The sequence below is a fragment of the Monodon monoceros genome, unplaced genomic scaffold, assembly GCF_005190385.1.
Source record: "Monodon monoceros isolate NGI ecotype Baffin Bay Population unplaced genomic scaffold, NGI_Narwhal_1 Super_Scaffold_3, whole genome shotgun sequence".
Taxonomy (NCBI): domain Eukaryota; kingdom Metazoa; phylum Chordata; class Mammalia; order Artiodactyla; family Monodontidae; genus Monodon; species Monodon monoceros.
In genome coordinates, this window is record NW_021703780.1 from 182,356 (window position 1) to 200,356 (window position 18,001).

At 39.1% G+C, this 18,001-nt stretch overlaps 1 protein-coding gene across 1 annotated transcript in view; it reads right to left on the reverse strand.

Moving 5' to 3' along the window:
* Window positions 1–18,001, reverse strand: part of F8 (coagulation factor VIII) — a 123,394-nt gene that overhangs the window by 47,439 nt on the left and 57,954 nt on the right. Inside the window, exons 14-15 of the mRNA XM_029243906.1 lie at window positions 10,026–13,119; window positions 4,220–4,373 (exon numbers count right to left, since the gene is read on the reverse strand). Of these exons, the coding sequence (XP_029099739.1) occupies window positions 4,220–4,373; window positions 10,026–13,119 (3,248 nt within the window). The remainder of the gene's footprint in view (window positions 1–4,219; window positions 4,374–10,025; window positions 13,120–18,001) is intronic.

The window sequence follows — 18,001 nt, forward strand, 5'->3', positions numbered from 1 at the left end:
AATCAACAGAATTAGAAATGAAAAAGGAGAAGTAACAACTGACACTGCAGAAATACAAAAGATCATGAGAGATTACTACAAGCAACTCTATGCCAATAAAATGGACAACCTGGAAGAAATGGACAAATTCTTAGAAATGCACAACCTGCCAAGACTGAATCAGGAAGAAATAGAAAATATGAACAGACCAATCACAAGCACTGAAATTGAAACTGTGATTAAAAATCTTCCAACAAACAAAAGCCCAGGACCAGATGGCTTCACAGGCGAATTCTATCAAACATTTAGAGAAGAGCTAACACCTATCCTTCTCAAACTCTTCCAAAATATAGCAGAGGGAGGAACACTCCCCAACTCATTCTACGAGGCCACCATCACCCTGATACCAAAACCAGACAAAGATGTCACAAAGAAAGAAAACTACAGGCCAATATCACTGATGAACATAGATGCAAAAATCCTCAACAAAATACTAGCAAACAGAATCCAACAGCACATTAAAAGGATCATACACCAGGATCAAGTGGTGTTTATTCCAGGAATGCAAGGATTCTTCAATATATGCAAATCAATCAACGTGACACACCATATTAACAAATTGAAGGAGAAAAACCATATGATCATCTCAATAGATGCAGAGAAAGCTTTCGACAAAATTCAATACCCATTTATGATAAAAAAGCTGTAGAAAGTAGGCATAGAGGGAACTTTCCTCAACGTAATAAAAGCCATATATGACAAACCCACAGCCAACATCGTCCTCAATGGTGAAAAACTGAAAGCATTTCCACTAAGATCAGGAACAAGACAAGGTTGCCCACTCTCACCACTATTATTCAACATATTTTTGGAAGTTTTAGCCACAGCAATCAGAGAAGAAAAGGAAATAAAAGGAATCCAAACCGGAAAAGAAGAAGTAAAGCTGTCACTGTTTGCAGATGACATGACACTATACATAGAGAATCCTAAAGATGGTACCAGAAAACTACTAGATCTAATCAATGAATTTGATAAAGTAGCAGGATACAAAATTATTGCACAGAAATCTCTGGCATTCCTATACACTAATGATGAAAAATCTGAAAGTGAAATCAAGAAAACACTCCCATTTACCACTGCAACAAAAAGAATAAAATATCTAGGAATAAACCTACCTAAGGAGACAAAAGACCTGTATGCAGAAAACTATAAGACACTCATGAAAGAAATTAAAGATGATACAAATAGATGGAGAGATATACCATGTTCTTGGATTGGAAGAATCAACATTGTGAAAATGACTCTACTACCCAAAGCAATCTACAGATTCAGTGCAATCCCTATCAAACTACCAATGGCATTTTTCACAGAACTAGAACAAAAAATTTCAGAATTTGTATGGAAACACAAAAGACCCCAAATAGCCAAGGCAATCTTGAGAAAGAAAAACAGAGCTGGAGGAATCAGACTCCCTGACTTCAGACTATACTACAAAGCTACAGTAATCAAGACAGTATGGTACTGGCACAAAAACAGAAAGATAGATCAATGGAACAGGATAGGAAGCCCAGAGATAAACCCACGCACATATGGTCACCTTATCTTTGATAAAGGAGGCAGGAATATATAGTGGGGAAAGGACAGCCTCTTCAATAAGTGGTGCTGGGAAAACTGGACAGGTACATGTAAAAGCATGAGATTAGATCACTCCCTAACACCATACACAAAAATAAGCTCAAAATGGATTAAAGACCTAAATGTAAGGCCAGAAACTATCAAAATCTTAGAGGAAAATATAGGCAGAATACTCTATGACATAAATCACAGCAATATCCTTTCTGACCCACCTCCTAGAGAAATGGAAATAAAAACAAAAATAAACAAATGGGACCTAATGAAACTTCAAAGCTTTTGCACAGCAAAGGAAACCATAAACAAGACCAAAAGACAACCCTCAGAATGGGAGAAAATATTTGCAAATGAAGCAACTGACAAAGGATTATTCTCCAAAATTTATAAGCAGCTCATGCAGCTTAATAACAAAAAAACAAACAACCCAATCCAAAAATGGGCAGAAGACCTAAATAGACATTTCTCCAAAGAAGATATACAGACTGCCAGCAAACACATGAAAGAATGCTCAACATCACTAATCATTAGAGAAATGCAAATCAAAACTACAATGAGATATCATCTCACACCAGTCAGAATGGCCATCATCAAAAATTCTAGAAACAATAAATGCTGGAGAGGGTGTGGAGAAAAGAGAACCCTCTTGCACTGCTGGTGGGAATGTAAATTGATACAGCCACTATGGAGAACAGTATGGAGGTTCCTTAAAAAACTACAAATAGAACTACCATATGACCCAGCAATCCCACTACTGGGCATATACCCTGAGAAAACCATAATTCTAAAAGAGTCATGTACCAAAATGTTCATTGCAGCTCTATTTACAATAGCCCAGAGATAGAAACAACCTAAGTGTCCATCATCGGATGAATGGATAAAGAAGATGTGGCACATATATACAATGGAATATTAGTCAGCTATAAAAAGAAATGAAATTGAGCTATTTGTAATGAGGTGGATAGACCTAGAGTCTGTCATACAGAGTGAAGTAAGTCAGAAAGAGAGAGACAAATACCGTATGCTAACACATATATATGGAATTTAAGAAAAAAAATGTCATGAAGAACCTAGGGGTAAGACAGGAATAAAGACACAGACCTACTAAAGAATGGACTTGAGGATATGGGGAGGGGGAAGGGTAAGCTGTGATAAAGCAAGAGAGAGGCATGGACATATATACATTACCAAACGTAAGGTAGATAGCCAGTGGGAAGCAGCTGCATAGCACAGGGAGATCAGCTCGGTGCTTTGTGACCGCCTGGAGGGGTGGCATAGGGAGGGTGGGAGGGAGGGAGATGCAAGAGGGAAGAGATATGGGAACATATGTATATATATAACTGATTCATTTTGTTGTAAAGCAGAAACTAACACACCATTGTAAAGCAATTATACTCCAATAAAGATGTTAAAAAATATATATGTAGGGGGCTTCCCTGGTGGCGCAGTGGTTGAGAGTCTGCCTGCCGATGCAGGGGACACGGGTTCGTGCCCTGGTCCGGGAAGATCCCACATGCTGCGGAGCGGCTGGGCCCGTGAGCCATGGCCGCTGAGCCTGCGCGTCCGGAGCCTGTACTCCGCATCGGGAGAGGCCATAACAGTGAGAGGCCCGTGTACCGCAAAAAAAAATAAAAAATAATAATAATAAAAAAATATATGTAGGAAGTGTTTTTAATGACATAAGAAATGTTTATGACATATTTATTTAAAAAAGAAGGATGATCCATTGTGTAATTTTGAATACATAAAGAGAATACATAGGAAAAACATAAGAACAGACAGCAAAATGATAATTATGGTATTATTTTTCAACTTCCTTATTTTCTATACTTTAAACTTTTTCAAAAGTGAGAATACATTATTTTTATTTAAAAAAATTATTGGAGTATAGTTGATTTACAATGTTGTGTTCATTTCAGGTGTACAGCAAAGTGAATCAGTTATACATATACATGTATCCACTCTTTTTTTTTTTTTTTCAGTACGCGGGCCTCTCACTGTTGTGGCCTCTCCTGTTGCGGAGTACAGGCTCCCGACGCGCAGGCTCAGTGGCCATGGCTCACGGGCCCAGCCACTCCGCGGCATGTGGGATCTTCCCATACCGGGGCACGAACCCATGTGCCCTGCATCAGCAGGCGGACTCTCAACCACTGCGCCACCAGGGAAGCCCTATCCACTCTTTTTTAGATTCTTTTCCCATATAGGTCATTACAGAGTATTGAGTGGAGTTCCCCGTGCTATACAGCAGGTTCTTACTAGTTATCTATTTTATATATAGTAGTGTGTATATGTCAATCCTGATTTCCCAATGTATCCCTCCCTCCCTCCTTCCCCCTTGGTAACCATAAGTTTTGTTTTCTACAACTGTGACTCTATTTGTTTTGTAAATAAATTCATTTGTACCCTTTTTAAAGATTCCATATATAAGCAATATCTTATGATATTTCTCTTTCTCTGTCTGACTTCACTCAGTATGACAATGTCTAGGTCCATCCATGTTGCTACAAATGGCATTATTTCATTCTTTTTTATGGCCATTATTTTTAGAATCAGAAATCTAAAACACACACACGGGATTAATTTTCTTGTAATTTTATTGTCCTCAACTTACCATGATGTTGTCTTCGACTTCTGCTCTTATATATGGTCCCAAGAGTCCCAAATGTTCATTTAGTTCTCCGCGGTATAAGGGCTGAGTAAAGGAGCCATCAGCATATTCCTCAAATACCACCTTTTTGAACTGAGGGACACCTCCATTCTCAGCTCTGGAGAAAAAAAGCAGAGGAAAAGCAATATCCTCATGGACCAGGTGGGTAGAAATGCCTCACATTGTTGTGTTCCCTGTATTTGAGATACATTTGGTAGAATTGATGATGAATTGGAAATGTAATGGAGAAGGGAGGGAGAAAGAGGGATTAGATATAACCTCCCGGTTTCTGATTTGGGCAAATGGATGGATGGTGATGCAGTTCACTGAGATGGAGAACCCTAGAAGGGTAGGTTGCTGTATACAGTTTTGGACACATGGGGTATCTATGGGAATTATATTGGGAAATACATGGAGACTGGCAGTTCACAAAAGAGGTCTAGATGAAGATCATCTATATTTAGGTGGTAACAAAATCATGCAAGTGGCTTATCAAAGCCAATAGTCAATTTTATGTCCTCATCTTACTCAACATCTAAGCAACATTTTGCATAGTTAACCACTCCATCCTCCTTGACATACTCTCTCCAGGCTTCTCTAGTATATAAGATCCATGAAAGCAGGGGGATTTGTCTGTTTTGTCCACTGTTGTACTCCCAGCAGCTGGAATAAGTGCCTGCCACATAGTAGGTGCTCAAATAGTAGGTGTTGAACGTTGAATGGATGTAGGGTTTATAAACATACTCTAAATAATGAGAGCCTCAGTGTTCAGTCCTTGGACCACTTTTCTTTGCTTTTTAAAAATTCTGTTAAAACTGTGAACTAAAACTATACAATAAAGTGCATAAAACATAAATGCTTTTGATACAAAAAATGCAACCACCACTAAGATCAAGAACTTTGCCAGCAGCCCAGAAGACTCACTGTTATCTGCCTTTTCAATCACATCCTCTCCCTTCCCACTAAGTGTAACCCCCATTCTGATGTTTATAACTATTTATTTGATTTTGTTCATAACTGTACCACTTATGTATACATACCTAAAGAATATAGCTTAGTTTTGCCTATTTTTGAAGTATGCAAATGAAACCATACTGCATACATTCTTTTGTTTGTGATATTTTTTACTCAGCATTATGGTTGTGATTCGTCTATGTTGTTGTGTGTAGCTATAGTTTGTTCATTCCTATTGTTGTATAGTATTCCATTGTGTGAATATAACGCAATCATGTGCATTTGAGTAATTTTTGGTGCTTATACATAGCCCTGCTATGAACCTTCGTATGAATTTCTGCTGGGCACATATCTAGGAGTGGAACTGCACCATTTTCCATTTTCATCAGCAATGTATGAGAGTTCCATTTGCTCCAAATCTTCACAAACACTTGACATTGACTGTGTTTTTACATTTTTGGCCATTCTAGTGGTTGCATAGCAGTGTCTCTGTGGTTTTATTTTGCATTTCCCTGATTAATAATGAGGTTAATTTCTTATGGGTAGTAGCCATTTGGATTTCCTCTTGTGGAATTGCCTATCCAAGTTTGTTTTCTTCTTTTTGTACCAATTTTTCTATTGGATAGTCAGCCTTTTTTTCTTATTGATTCAAAGGAGTACTCTATATATTCTTTTTTTTTTTAATTTTTTGCGGTACGCGGGCCTCTCACTGTTGTGGCCTCTCCCATTGCGGAGCACAGGCTCCGGACACGCAGGCTCAGCGGCCATGGCTCACGGGCCTAGCCGCTCCGCGGCATGTGGGATCTTCCCAGACCAGGGCACGAACCCGTGTCCCCTGCATCGGCAGGCGGACTCTCAACCACTGCACCACCAGGGAAGCCCCTCTATATATTCTTGATATGTCTTCGTTGGCCTTTTGTGCTGCAAACATCTTCCCTTCTGTGGCTATTTTTTCATTCTCTTTTTGTTATCTTTGGATGAGCATAAAGTCATAATTTTAATGTAGTGAAATTTATTTAAAAATTCTTCATGGTTAGTGCTTTTTGTATCTTGATATCAATTCTCTTTCTTTTCCTACCCTGAAGTTATTAAGATATTCTTTTACTTTTTTTCTTTCTAAGAGATTTAAGGTTTTATATTTATGTTTAGACTTGTAACCCACTGTTAGTGGATTTTTGTGTATAGTGCGAGTTAGGGATCCAGTTTAATGTATTTCCATATGGATATCAAAACATTTCAGCACATTTATTGAAAACTGCTCTTCTGTGACACCTTTTCCATAAATCAAATGCCTATAAATGTGTGACTCTAGTTTTGGATTTTCTGTTCTCTTTCACTGACCTATTTGTTTACTCCTAAGCCAATTATCACATTACTATAGCTTTAAAATAAGTCTCAATATGTTATACAGCAATTCCTCCTATCTTGTTCCTTTTCCTCAAGAGGGTCTTGGCTATTCTTGGTGCTTTGCATTTTCTTAGTAACTTTAAAATCAGGCTTGTTGAGTTCTGCAAGAGAAAATACTTGTTGAGATTTTCACATAGGTTGTGCCGAATCTATAGATCGGTTTGGGGATAGTTTACATTTTCATAGTATCGTATTTTCCAGTACATGTACATGGTATATCTTGGCATCTACTTAGGTCTTCTTTAAAGTTTCCCAATAAATTTCCATAGGTTTTTCCATAGAGGTCTTGACAAATTTTTGTCATACTTATTTCTACGTACTTGTTACTATTTCATTCCATTGTAAATGACATGTTCTTTTAATTTCATTTTCTACCTGTCTGCTGCTACTATATCGATATATAATAGATTTTGTATATTGATTTTCAATTCTACAAACCTGCTAACCTTCCTAGTTAATTCTAATCACTTATTTGTAAACATTTTTTATATGTATAAAATCATATCATCCGTACTCAAGGACAGTTTTATTTCTTTCTTTTCAACCTTTATACCTTTTATATGTGTTTACTGCTTGAGTGTTCAGTACAGTATTGAATAGAAGTGATGATAATGATTGAGAATTTATCTATTTCTCTATTTAAGTCTGTCAAGTTTTGCTTTATGTATTTTAAAACTATATTATTATGTTCATAGTAATTTAGGAATGTATGGCTGCCTATTGAATTGACTGTTTTATTATTATAACATTTCCTCCTTATCTCTACAAACCTCTTGCTTTAAAGTTTCCTTTCTACTTAACTGAGTACTTAGATTTTAAAAAAATATTTATTTATTTATTTGGTTGCACTGGGTCTTAGTTGCAGTTCGCCGGCTCCTTAGTTGCGGCATGTGGACTCCTTAGTTGTGGTTTCTTGCTTATTTTTCTTGTTTTATTTCATACCCAGTATCTTTGTGTGCTAGAAGTTGTATCTGGAATATTTGTGAAAATAACTTGAGGCCTAGAATGTTGGTTTCTTATACTAGAGAGGTTTTATGTATTCTTCAGCCAGATGTCTGCAGGCACTGCCAATCCAAGACATGCTTAAATTTTGATCAAGAATAGAGATTTCATGGACAACACAGATGACAAAAAACTGGGCTGTAAGTCAATGAAGTGCAAGTTAACTGGTTTACCATTACTTTGAGGATGTAGCCCTTTGGGGACCTAGTGTAAAGTGGGCACGGTTTACATCTACTTTTACTCCCATATCATCCCATCAAGTCTTATTTGAATGCTATTAATAAGCTCGTAACTCCTAAATTTATATCTTTAGCACAGACTTCTTCCTTGGATTCCAGACTCATATATCTAACTGCCTACTCAACATCTCAACTTGGGGACTTCCCTGGTGGTCCAGTGGTAAAGAATCCACCTTCCAATGCAGGGGACATGGGTTTGATCCCTGGTCGGGGAACTAAGATCCCACATGCCATGGGGCAACTAAGCCCATGTGCCACAACTACTGAGCTCGCAAGCCTCAACTAGAGACCCCATGTGCCACAAACTACAGAGCCCACGTGCCCTGGAGCCAGCATGCCACAACTAGAGAGAAGCCCGCATGCCACAACGAAGAGCCCATGCGCTGCAATGAAAAGATCCTGCATGCCTCAATGAAGATCCTGCGTGCTGCAACTAAGACCCAATGCAGCCAAAAAAAATTAAAAGAAATTTTTAAAAAACTCAACTTGGATCTCTAATAGGCATCTCAAATTAAATATGTACAAAACAGACCCTTGAGTGTTTCCTCAAAAAAATCTGTTCTGCTTCAAGCCTTCCACATCTCATTAAATGTCACTATCATCCACCTAGTTGCTCAGGACAAAACCCGAAAATCTTCTTTGAGTCTTCTCTCACCATTCCTCTCCATACTCAAATCTTAACAGCAAGCCCTCTCTGCTTATCTTTAACTTATAATCAACATCCTTACATTCCTTTTGATTTTCACCACCACTACCCTGTTCTAATCAATAGCTTGATCGATGCTGGTGAGACTAATCTGGTGGAGAGTGAGAAACTGATGATGTAAGAGAGAACAAGGGACTTGCTGAAGCAACGTTTTTTATGAAGGGAGAAAACATGGGATCGAGTGCAAAACTGGACAGTATATTGGTACAGATGTCAGTAAATGTGGTGTTGGAAGTCTGTGGAGTTCAGTGCAAAGCATCAGCTAGGAGTGAGAAGGGGTGTTGGAGAATGGGCAAAACGTGTTGGAGACTTAGGGAAAAAGCAGAAAATGTAAGATAGAGGTCCAGGAGAGCAGGAAATATTCTATGGTTGCTGTGCAGCAATAAGGGCTCATTTGAGGTAGAAAGCAAGGCTGGGAAGTGACAATGACTAATGAAGAGGGATAGCATCTACCCTTCCTCTAGGTCCTATATTATCTGACCACTGCTCATCTCTGCCAACTCATCTCCCTACCCCTGCACACACTTCCTTACTGTACTACATTCATGTTGGTCCTTTTTTGTTCCTCAAACATGCTAAACTTGTTTCATTCTCAGGGCCTTTGCATTTCCTGTCCCCTCTGCCGGAAATGTCTTCTCTCAGACCTCTGTTAGCTGACCTCTTATCATCATTTAGGTCTCAACTCCACAAAGAGAATTTCTCTGACCATTACAGCTAAAGTAACACCCCCGTCACTCTACCATATTATTCAAGTCTACCTTTTGAACGGCACCAAGATTCCCCTATTTAGTTTTCTACTAATTTATTGTCCCTTGCTCTCCCAAGTAGAATGTAGGCTCCTACTTTGCTGCACTCCAGTGTCTATGCAAGTGTCTGGCATATAATAGGTGCTCAATAAATATTGGTTGACTGATTGACTCTCCTTATGTTTATCTTCCAAATGTCTCTGTGCTTTCTCTCCCCTGCCCAACCTCCCTCTGCTCCCCTAACAATCAAATCCTCCCACTTTGCCCTCTGGATCCCCAGTACTATGGAAAACAACTTTCCCTGCATCCTCAATCTCTTTACCACACACTTCACTGCTTCCTCCTGCCTCTATCAGGGCTCTCTCAGGAGACTAAACCTTACCCTGCAGCTCATAGGGCTGATAGGTGAGGCTGACTTTCTTCCTGCTCCCCATGGCTGCTTTTGACCCCCCTACCCTTTTGTAGACGCCTCTTCTTCACCATCCCACCAGAGTGAGTTTCATGCCATCTGGGTTTACCATCCCGTAACTCTCATTGTTAGTGTCATCACCTAATCTCCCACTTGCTCCTCAGCTTCATCTAGACTTTGCCATCTGGTTCTCAGTTTCCTCAGTCTTTGGAGTCTCACTGCTGGTTGTGCCTTTCCTATTGTTTCAGCACCTGGTAAAATCAAAGGTCACAACAGTAGGACAAAGGAATAATCAATGTACCCATACCTGTTTCTTAGTGCATGGGGGGATCTATTCATCCCATAATCCCAGAGCCGCTCCACTGCAGCAATAAAATAGTGTCGCGTTCTCTTTTGAAAGCTGCGGGGGTCCTGATTTTCACCCTCATCATAAATGTCAAAATCTTCTCTCTTCGTATCAAGTGAGAAAGTATCATCATAGTCAATTTTGTCTTCCTCTGGCTGAAAAGTAGTAAGGGTTATTTCCCTTTGATGGCGTTTCAAGACTGGTAGATTTTGAGACCACAACCTTCCAGCCCCTCCTTGCTTTACCCAGGTGGCTTCTCTTTGGGTCTTATCTTGTACTTCATTTATTGCTGCTATTGAATGATTGTTTTCACAAGGGTCCAGGGGCAAAATGATGTCTTTTGTCTTAAAAGCTCTGTGTTTTTGTGACTTCTCTAGGGATTTCTCTTCTCTTGGTATCAGGGTAGCATATTGGTTATCCCAAGCAAGGGGACCCAGCAGCTTGGGGGGAGTATTTTCAGAGCTTTCTGTTGCCCATTTCAGAAAGGGCACTTTTCCAGGTCTATTTACTTTATTCAATTTAACAAGTCCCTGTGTTTTCTGAAGGAATATCTCTTCCCTGAGATCCAGGTGGGCAGGAGAACCATTGCTAGTTTTTGTATGGAAAAAGTCTTCCTGATGAACAACTTTGCCAGATGCTTCAGGCAATCCTGGTTTCAAGAGAACAGTGTTCTCAAGTTTCTTGTACATGAGTAAGTTTGTGGCCCGTTTCCCTAGGGCGCTGATATTTCTTTGACCTCCAATCACTTCCAAGGTTAGGAAGGCTAAAGAAAGGTTATTTCTCTTGGCTCCTTGTAAGAAATGACTGCTTTCTTGGACCCCAGAACTCCTTTCCACAAAGCTATAACTACAGGCGGATGCTGGAGGATGAGAAGAGTTGTCTTGGGATGGAATCTTGGTCACATCTGTAGGTCTAATTGATGGGAATACTGATACCTGTGCAATGGGTAATGCAGAGCCATTTGTTTGAATGTCATGACTCCTCATAGAACAATCTGATAAGAATGACTGAATAATGGCCCTTTTCTCCTTCCTGTTGTACTCTATCTGTGTGACGGTGCCCTGGGTCAAATATTTCATGTTTTTGGACCACTGAGTTGAGGTGTCATTCAAAATTACCCCCCTTTCAAACTTTATTTCTTCCAGTGGGAGTCTGAATTGCTTCAAATCCTGCTTATCACGTTGAGGTATAGCCTTCTGCTGACTTGGAATAGGAGACATATTTGTGGTGCTTGGATATTTATCTAGCATTTTCTTTGTTTGATTTCCCAAGTCTTCCAAGTTTGCTTCCTCCGTTATTTTTGAGAAATGGGCCATGTGAATCCCTGCTCTTTTTGCTGAGCCATTCAATGACCTGGTGTCTTGAAGTACTGGAGAATATGTCTCCTCATCTAAACCTTCTACATTTTGCTTAGTGCTTAGTGAAAAAAGGTTCTTCAGAAAATTCTTAGTTCCAGTCACTGTATACACCTGAGGCAAAACTACATTCTCTTGGATTAATTTTTCTTTCCTTTCTATCACTTCCTGAGACTTTTTTTCTTGATTCTGTGTATCATTTTCTTGGACATTAGCCAAGTTAGTAAGAAATACGTTCTTGCTATTTGGAAAAATCATCGCTTTAAGACCTGTGCCCTTGCTAAATTCATCCTCTCCTACTACCACCTTATTCTTCTCTGACAAGAAATTCTGATCTTTCACAGATTTTTCTGATTCCGAAGATGTTAATTGCTTTGGATTGGGCCTTTGCCCAGAACTTAGGGAGTTCTTGCCATGGGTCCTTTTTATCCAATTTGTTGAATCTGGCAAGAACAGAGTCTTGAAGAACGATGTATCTGGATATTCCGCATCTAGTGGCACAGAGCCTTCTTTGTTTTGGTGGAGCATTTCCATATTTTTTGACGAAGTAGTTTTATTTGACACATGATTTAGTCCCAAAGCTGTAGTATTTTTGTCCATAAACATTTCATTATGAATTAAGGAAGTTACTTCTTGAAACTCAGTATTACTTTCTAACATAATATCTTGCCAAGCTGATGTACTATTCTCAATTAATAATGCTGGGTCATCAATGTGAGTCTTTGTATTAGTTGTTGAGTTAACTGGTGCCTTGTTTGTCTTTACTAAAGAGATATTAACTTGAAATAAAGCATCATCTTTGGTCAATGAAGCAGGTCCACGAACTCTTTCCTCTTTAAATAACCTATCACTCTCCACTGATAATACATTTTCTCCCAGTGAACTTTCTTGACTATTTGTTAAAACTGCTTCTAATGACTTGGAATCATTATCTTCTTTACTCAAGCCCAAAGGTACACCAGACCCAATAAAGTGAGATGAATTTTTGCCAAATACAATGGCACCTAATTGACTACTAAAATTAACTGGCATATTTGGGGGTCCTAAGGAACCTGTCTTTTCAGTACCTGCTGACAACTTGTCTGATGGAATTGTTGGTGGAGTCATTAGGTTGTTCGATGAACTAGAAATTTTAAAATCAAGTTTCTTCAACTCTACTGTTATAGTTGTCCCCAAATTCTCATTCAATCTTAACGGCAGCTCTGGCTCAGGCGTAGATACTCTTTTCCCACTGTGATGGAGCTCTGGTGTGAGATGTACCACTTCAGACGGGCGCTTGTTTCTTTCTATTGCTCTAGGTAAATGATCATTAGCCTTATTTCTGGCTTCTTGGAGATCAGATAAGGATAATCCATGTGGAGTAGGATTCTGTCCCAAGAGCACCAACAAATCACTAGAGGAGACACTTTGTTCTTTAAGCAGCTGCATTCTCTCTCCAAACTGAGGGTCAGTCTTCTCTACATCATTTTCTGGAGTTGTGGTGGCTTTGAATTGCATTTGCCTAGTGCTAGGGTGCCTTGAATTCTGGGAGAAGCTTCTGGGTTCAATGACATTGTTTTCATTCAGCAAGAAGGTTGGAATATCTTCATATGTGTCCTCATAATAATCACCAGTGTTCCTGTCACAACTATAAACCTTCAGTAAGGCTGTCATGCCTCTGTTCCGAAAGTCTGAGTTGTGGCACCCCAGAACCCACAGACCTGGAGATGAGGAAGAATAAGACTCTGGTTACTCATAACCCAGGTCCCAAGCAAGATCTGTGTTAGAGGTTCTCTTCTATTCCCAGATAAATGAAAAAATACTACTCAGTACCATTATATTGCAGGTTGTTAGGTTAAGTCCCTGACACATGGAACAGTAGTACAACAATGGTAGTAAAAGTGGTTTTGCATTGCTGCTGTTGTGGTATATCTGTTTGTGACCACAAGAAAGGGCTGTGATTTAAAATGAATATATATATATATGGATAAAAATGGAGAAATGTAATTATACACAATAGTGGAGAGTCTTACTAGTCACACAGAACTCTTTGGTGACAAGGGAGCAGGACTTAGGTTTAGGATACAAATAACATAAAATCCCACCACAGTTCTAGCAATATTAATTTCTACTATGAACAGGATTATCTGAGTAAAAGAATTTCATGGTGGTAAAGTATATGCATAAACATAAATGAAAACAAATACACCTTTACTAAGCTATCCATCAGGTACCTGAACAGTCTCATCAAGCCACAATATTTGCAAGCAAAATCTTAACTGAATACAGCTTTTCCTCAAAGAGAAAACTTTTCTCAAAGTATATTTCCACAGAGCCCTATGAGACAATGGGATGCCCATGGAAAAGGTTCCTGTGGTCAAACATTCTGGAATTAATGCACACTGCAATCTATGTGCAGCCAGATAATCACTCGAATGGGAAATGAGAATAAAGAGATTTTCTAATATACAAGGATTCAGAATATCTACCTCTAATTCAGCCATTCTCAGGAAGTGATTAGAGAATGTCTTCTACCAAAATAAAGGAGTATATTAAGAAATACGAAGACATGGGATACAAAAACCCAATTTCATGATATTTAAAGCATATTTTTGATGGTATAAAACCATGTTGGGTCAGAGTAGACCAGGACTGGAGCTGAAATGAGTAATTTAAATAAGGTTTTTCACTTTAAAAATTCCACTGTTATAACTTAGATAAATCTAGTACTTCCTTTTCCTGAGGAAGACAGTAATTGGGTGAGAAAAGGGGAAATGAAACTCCATAAACAGGTCTAGAATGACATCCGCCATACTCTGAGAAGGGCCTGGGATTGGGAATAGTGATCAAGAGGAACTTTAGTTATATCTGTACTGGTTGAATTTTTAATGAGAACATATTTAATGAGAACATATTTTTGTATTACATGTGTGAATAAAAATAAATTAAAACATTATAGTAATTAATTAATAAATTTCAATCCAAGAGCTTAAAGAAGAGTTGATTCTGATTAAAACTCAATAAAATAAATAACCAAATAAAAATAAGAAATTCCACACATATAAAATTTGAAATAAGGAAGGAGATATAACCACAGATGCAAAGAAAATTAACTTATATTTCCCTTGGAGACACCTCAGCTGCCAATCTCCCACTCCAACTTCCGAAACAGGCATAAGACGCCTGGCCAAGTTTGAGATTTGGTCAGCACTACAACTATACGGACCTGCCTCCAACCTCAGTGATATAACTGGGGCTTTCAATGAACTAATTAATTTTTTAGGCTGATATTCAATCCTGGAGCTAGTTCCTATCAAAGTAACCTAGAGAGACAGAGCCCAGCTGATCACAAGTGGGTAGGAGCACACCTCAGGCTTCATTAGGCAAGAGCTCTTTAATGATAGTGCAATATCCCTAGCATATGCAATATCCCTAGCATGGAATATTAACCAATTTTTTAAAATGATGATGTTCATCTATATTTAGTGATATAGAAAAACATCAAATACATTATTAAGTGAGGGGAAAAAAAGATTACAAAACATGATATAATCACCATTCTACTATCTGTTTCTGTGAGTTCTACTTTTTCTTTTTTACAAAAAGATTTCCCATAGTAGTGATTCCATACAATATTTGTCTTGGTCTGGCTTATTTCACTTAGCATAATGCCCTCCATTTATCATTATTACAAAATATTGGCTATATTCCCTGTGTCATAGTATATATCCTTGTAGCTTATTTATTTTATACATAGTAGTTTGTACCTCTTAATCCCCTTTCCCTATCGTGCCCCTCCCCCCTTCCCTCTCTCCACTGGTAACCACTAGTTTGTTCTCTATATCTGTGAGTCTGCTGCTTTTTTGTTATCTTCACTAGTTTGTCATATTTTTTAGATTCCACATATAAGTGATATCATACAGTATTTGTCTTTCTCTGTCTCACATATTTCACTTAGCATAATACCCTCCAAGTCCATCCATGTTGCTGCAAAGGGCTATATATCTTTTTACATATATATATATATATTCCATTGTGTATATGTATATATATATATATATATATATATATATATATATATATATCCATCTGTTGATGGACACTTAGGTTGGCAATTGTAAATAATGCTGTTATGAACATTGGGGTACACATCTTTTTTTTCAATTAGAGTTTTCTTTTTTTTTTTTTGGATATATACCCAGAAGTGGAATTGCTGGGTCATACAGTAGTTCTATTTTTAGTTCTTTGAGAACTCTGCATACTGTTTTCCATGGTGGCTGCACCAATTTGCATTCCCACCAATATTGTGTTAGCCTTTCATTTTTCCACTTCCTTGCCAACATTTGCTATTTGTTGTCTTTTTGATGATGGCCATTCTGACAAGTGTGAGGTGATATCTCATTGTGGTTTTGATTTGCATTCCTCTGATGATTAATGATGGTGAGCACCTTTTCATGTGCCTCTCAGCCATCTGTAAGTCTTCCTTGGAAAAATGTCTATTCAGGCTTTCTGACCATTCTTTAAATTGGGTTGTTTGTTTTTTTGATGTTGAGTTGTGTGAGCTGTTTACATATTTTGGATATTAACCCCTTGTTGGTCATATCATTTGCAAATATTTTCTCCCATTCAGTAAGTTGTCTTTTTAAAAAAATATTTATTTATTTGGCTGCATTGGGTCTTAGTTTCAGCATGTGGGATCTTTTGTTGTGGCAGGCGGGCTTCTCTCTAGTTGTGGCGCATGGGCTCTAGAGCGCACATGGGCTTAGTTGCCCCGTGGCATGTGGGATCTTAGTTCCCTGACCAGGGATCGAACCCACATCCCCTGCATTGGAAGGCGGATTCTTAACCACTGGACCACCAGGGAAGTCCCAGTAGGTGGTCTTTTTGTTTTTGTTTTGTCGATGGTTTCCTTTGCTGTGCAAAAGCTTTAAGTTTAATTAGGTCCCATTTGTTTATTTTTGCTTTTATCTCCTTTAAGAGACAGATCCAAAAAAATATTGCTACTATTTATGTCATAGAGTGTCTCATCTATGTTTTTTTTCTAGGAGTTTTATCGTATCTGGTCTCACATTTAGGTCTTTAATTTATTTTGAGTTTATTTTCGTATATGGTCTTAGAGAATTTCTAATATCATTCTCTTACATGTATCTGTCCAGTTTTCCCAGCTCTACTTATTGAAGGGACAGTCTTTTCTCCATTGTATATTCTTGCACCCTTTGTTGTAGATTGACCAGAAGTGTGTGGGTTTATTTCTGGGCTCTCTATCGTGTTCCATTGATCTATATTTCTGTTTTTTGTTTTGGCTATTCATTATCTTTTGTGTTTACATATAGATTTAAAAATTTTTTGTTCTAGTTCTGTGAAAAATGCTATTGGTAATTTGATAGGGATTGCATTGGATCTGTAGATTGCCTTGGGTAGTATAGTCATTTTGACAATATTGATTCTTCTAATCCAAGAACATGGTATATCTTTCCATCTGTTTGTGTCATCTTTGATTTCTTTCATCAGCATCTTATAGATTTCTGAGTACAGGTCTTTTGCCTCCTTAAGCGGGTTTATTCCTAGGTATTTTATCCTTTATTATGTGATTGTAAATGGGATTGTTTCCTTAATTTCCCTTTCTGATAGTTTGTTGTTAGTGTATAGAAATGCAACAGATTTTCTGTATATTATTTTTGGACCCTACAACTTTACTGAATTAATTGATGAGCTTTAGTAGTTTTTTGGTGGTATCTTTAGGATTTTCTATGTATAGTGTCGTGTCATCTGCAAATAGTGATAGCAAATAGTGACAAAGAGTGACACCTGTTGGTGGGTGAAGCTGGTCCCAAGGCTAGAGCAGGCTCACTGGAGGACAGGGCCAGAGTCCAGGGGATTCTGGGGCTGGTGCCTGCCCACTGGTGGGTGAAGCTGGGTCCCAGGGTCTCTGGCTGGAGGTCGCTGGGGGTCCCGGGTCTGGTGCCTGCACACTGGTTTGTGGGGCAGATCCCGTGCCCTCTGGTGGACAGGGCCATGTCCAGGGGCAGCTGTGGGCTCAGGGGGTCTTAAGGCAGCCTGTCTGTTGGTGGGTGGGGCTGTGCCCATGCCCAGTTAGTTGCTTGGCATGAGGTGTCTCAGCACTTTTGCCTACAGGCAGGGATGGGTCCTGAGGCTTATAAACTAGAGGGAGGATTTCACAATGGTGCTTACCAGCACCAGTGCCCTCCTGGTAGAATCAGCTCCCCAAATGGCTGCCACCAGTGTCTGTGTCCCCAGAGTGAGCTGCAGTTGCCTCCTACCTCTCTGGGAGACTCTCCAGATCAGCAGGTAGCTCTGACCCAGGCTCCTATTACTGCTTCTGCCCTGGATCCCGGAGCATGTGAGAGTTTGTGTGCGCCCTTGAAGAGTACAGTTTCTACTTCCCACAGCTCTCTGGGACTCTCGAGAGTGAGCCCTGCTGGTTTTCAAAGCCAAATGCTCTGGGGGCTCGTTTTCCCAGTATATGACCCACAGGCTATGGAGCCCAACATGGGGTCAGACCCCTCTCTCATTGGGGAGAACCTCTGCAATGGTACTTATCCTCCCGTTTGTGAATTGTCCACCCAGGGGTATGGGATTTGT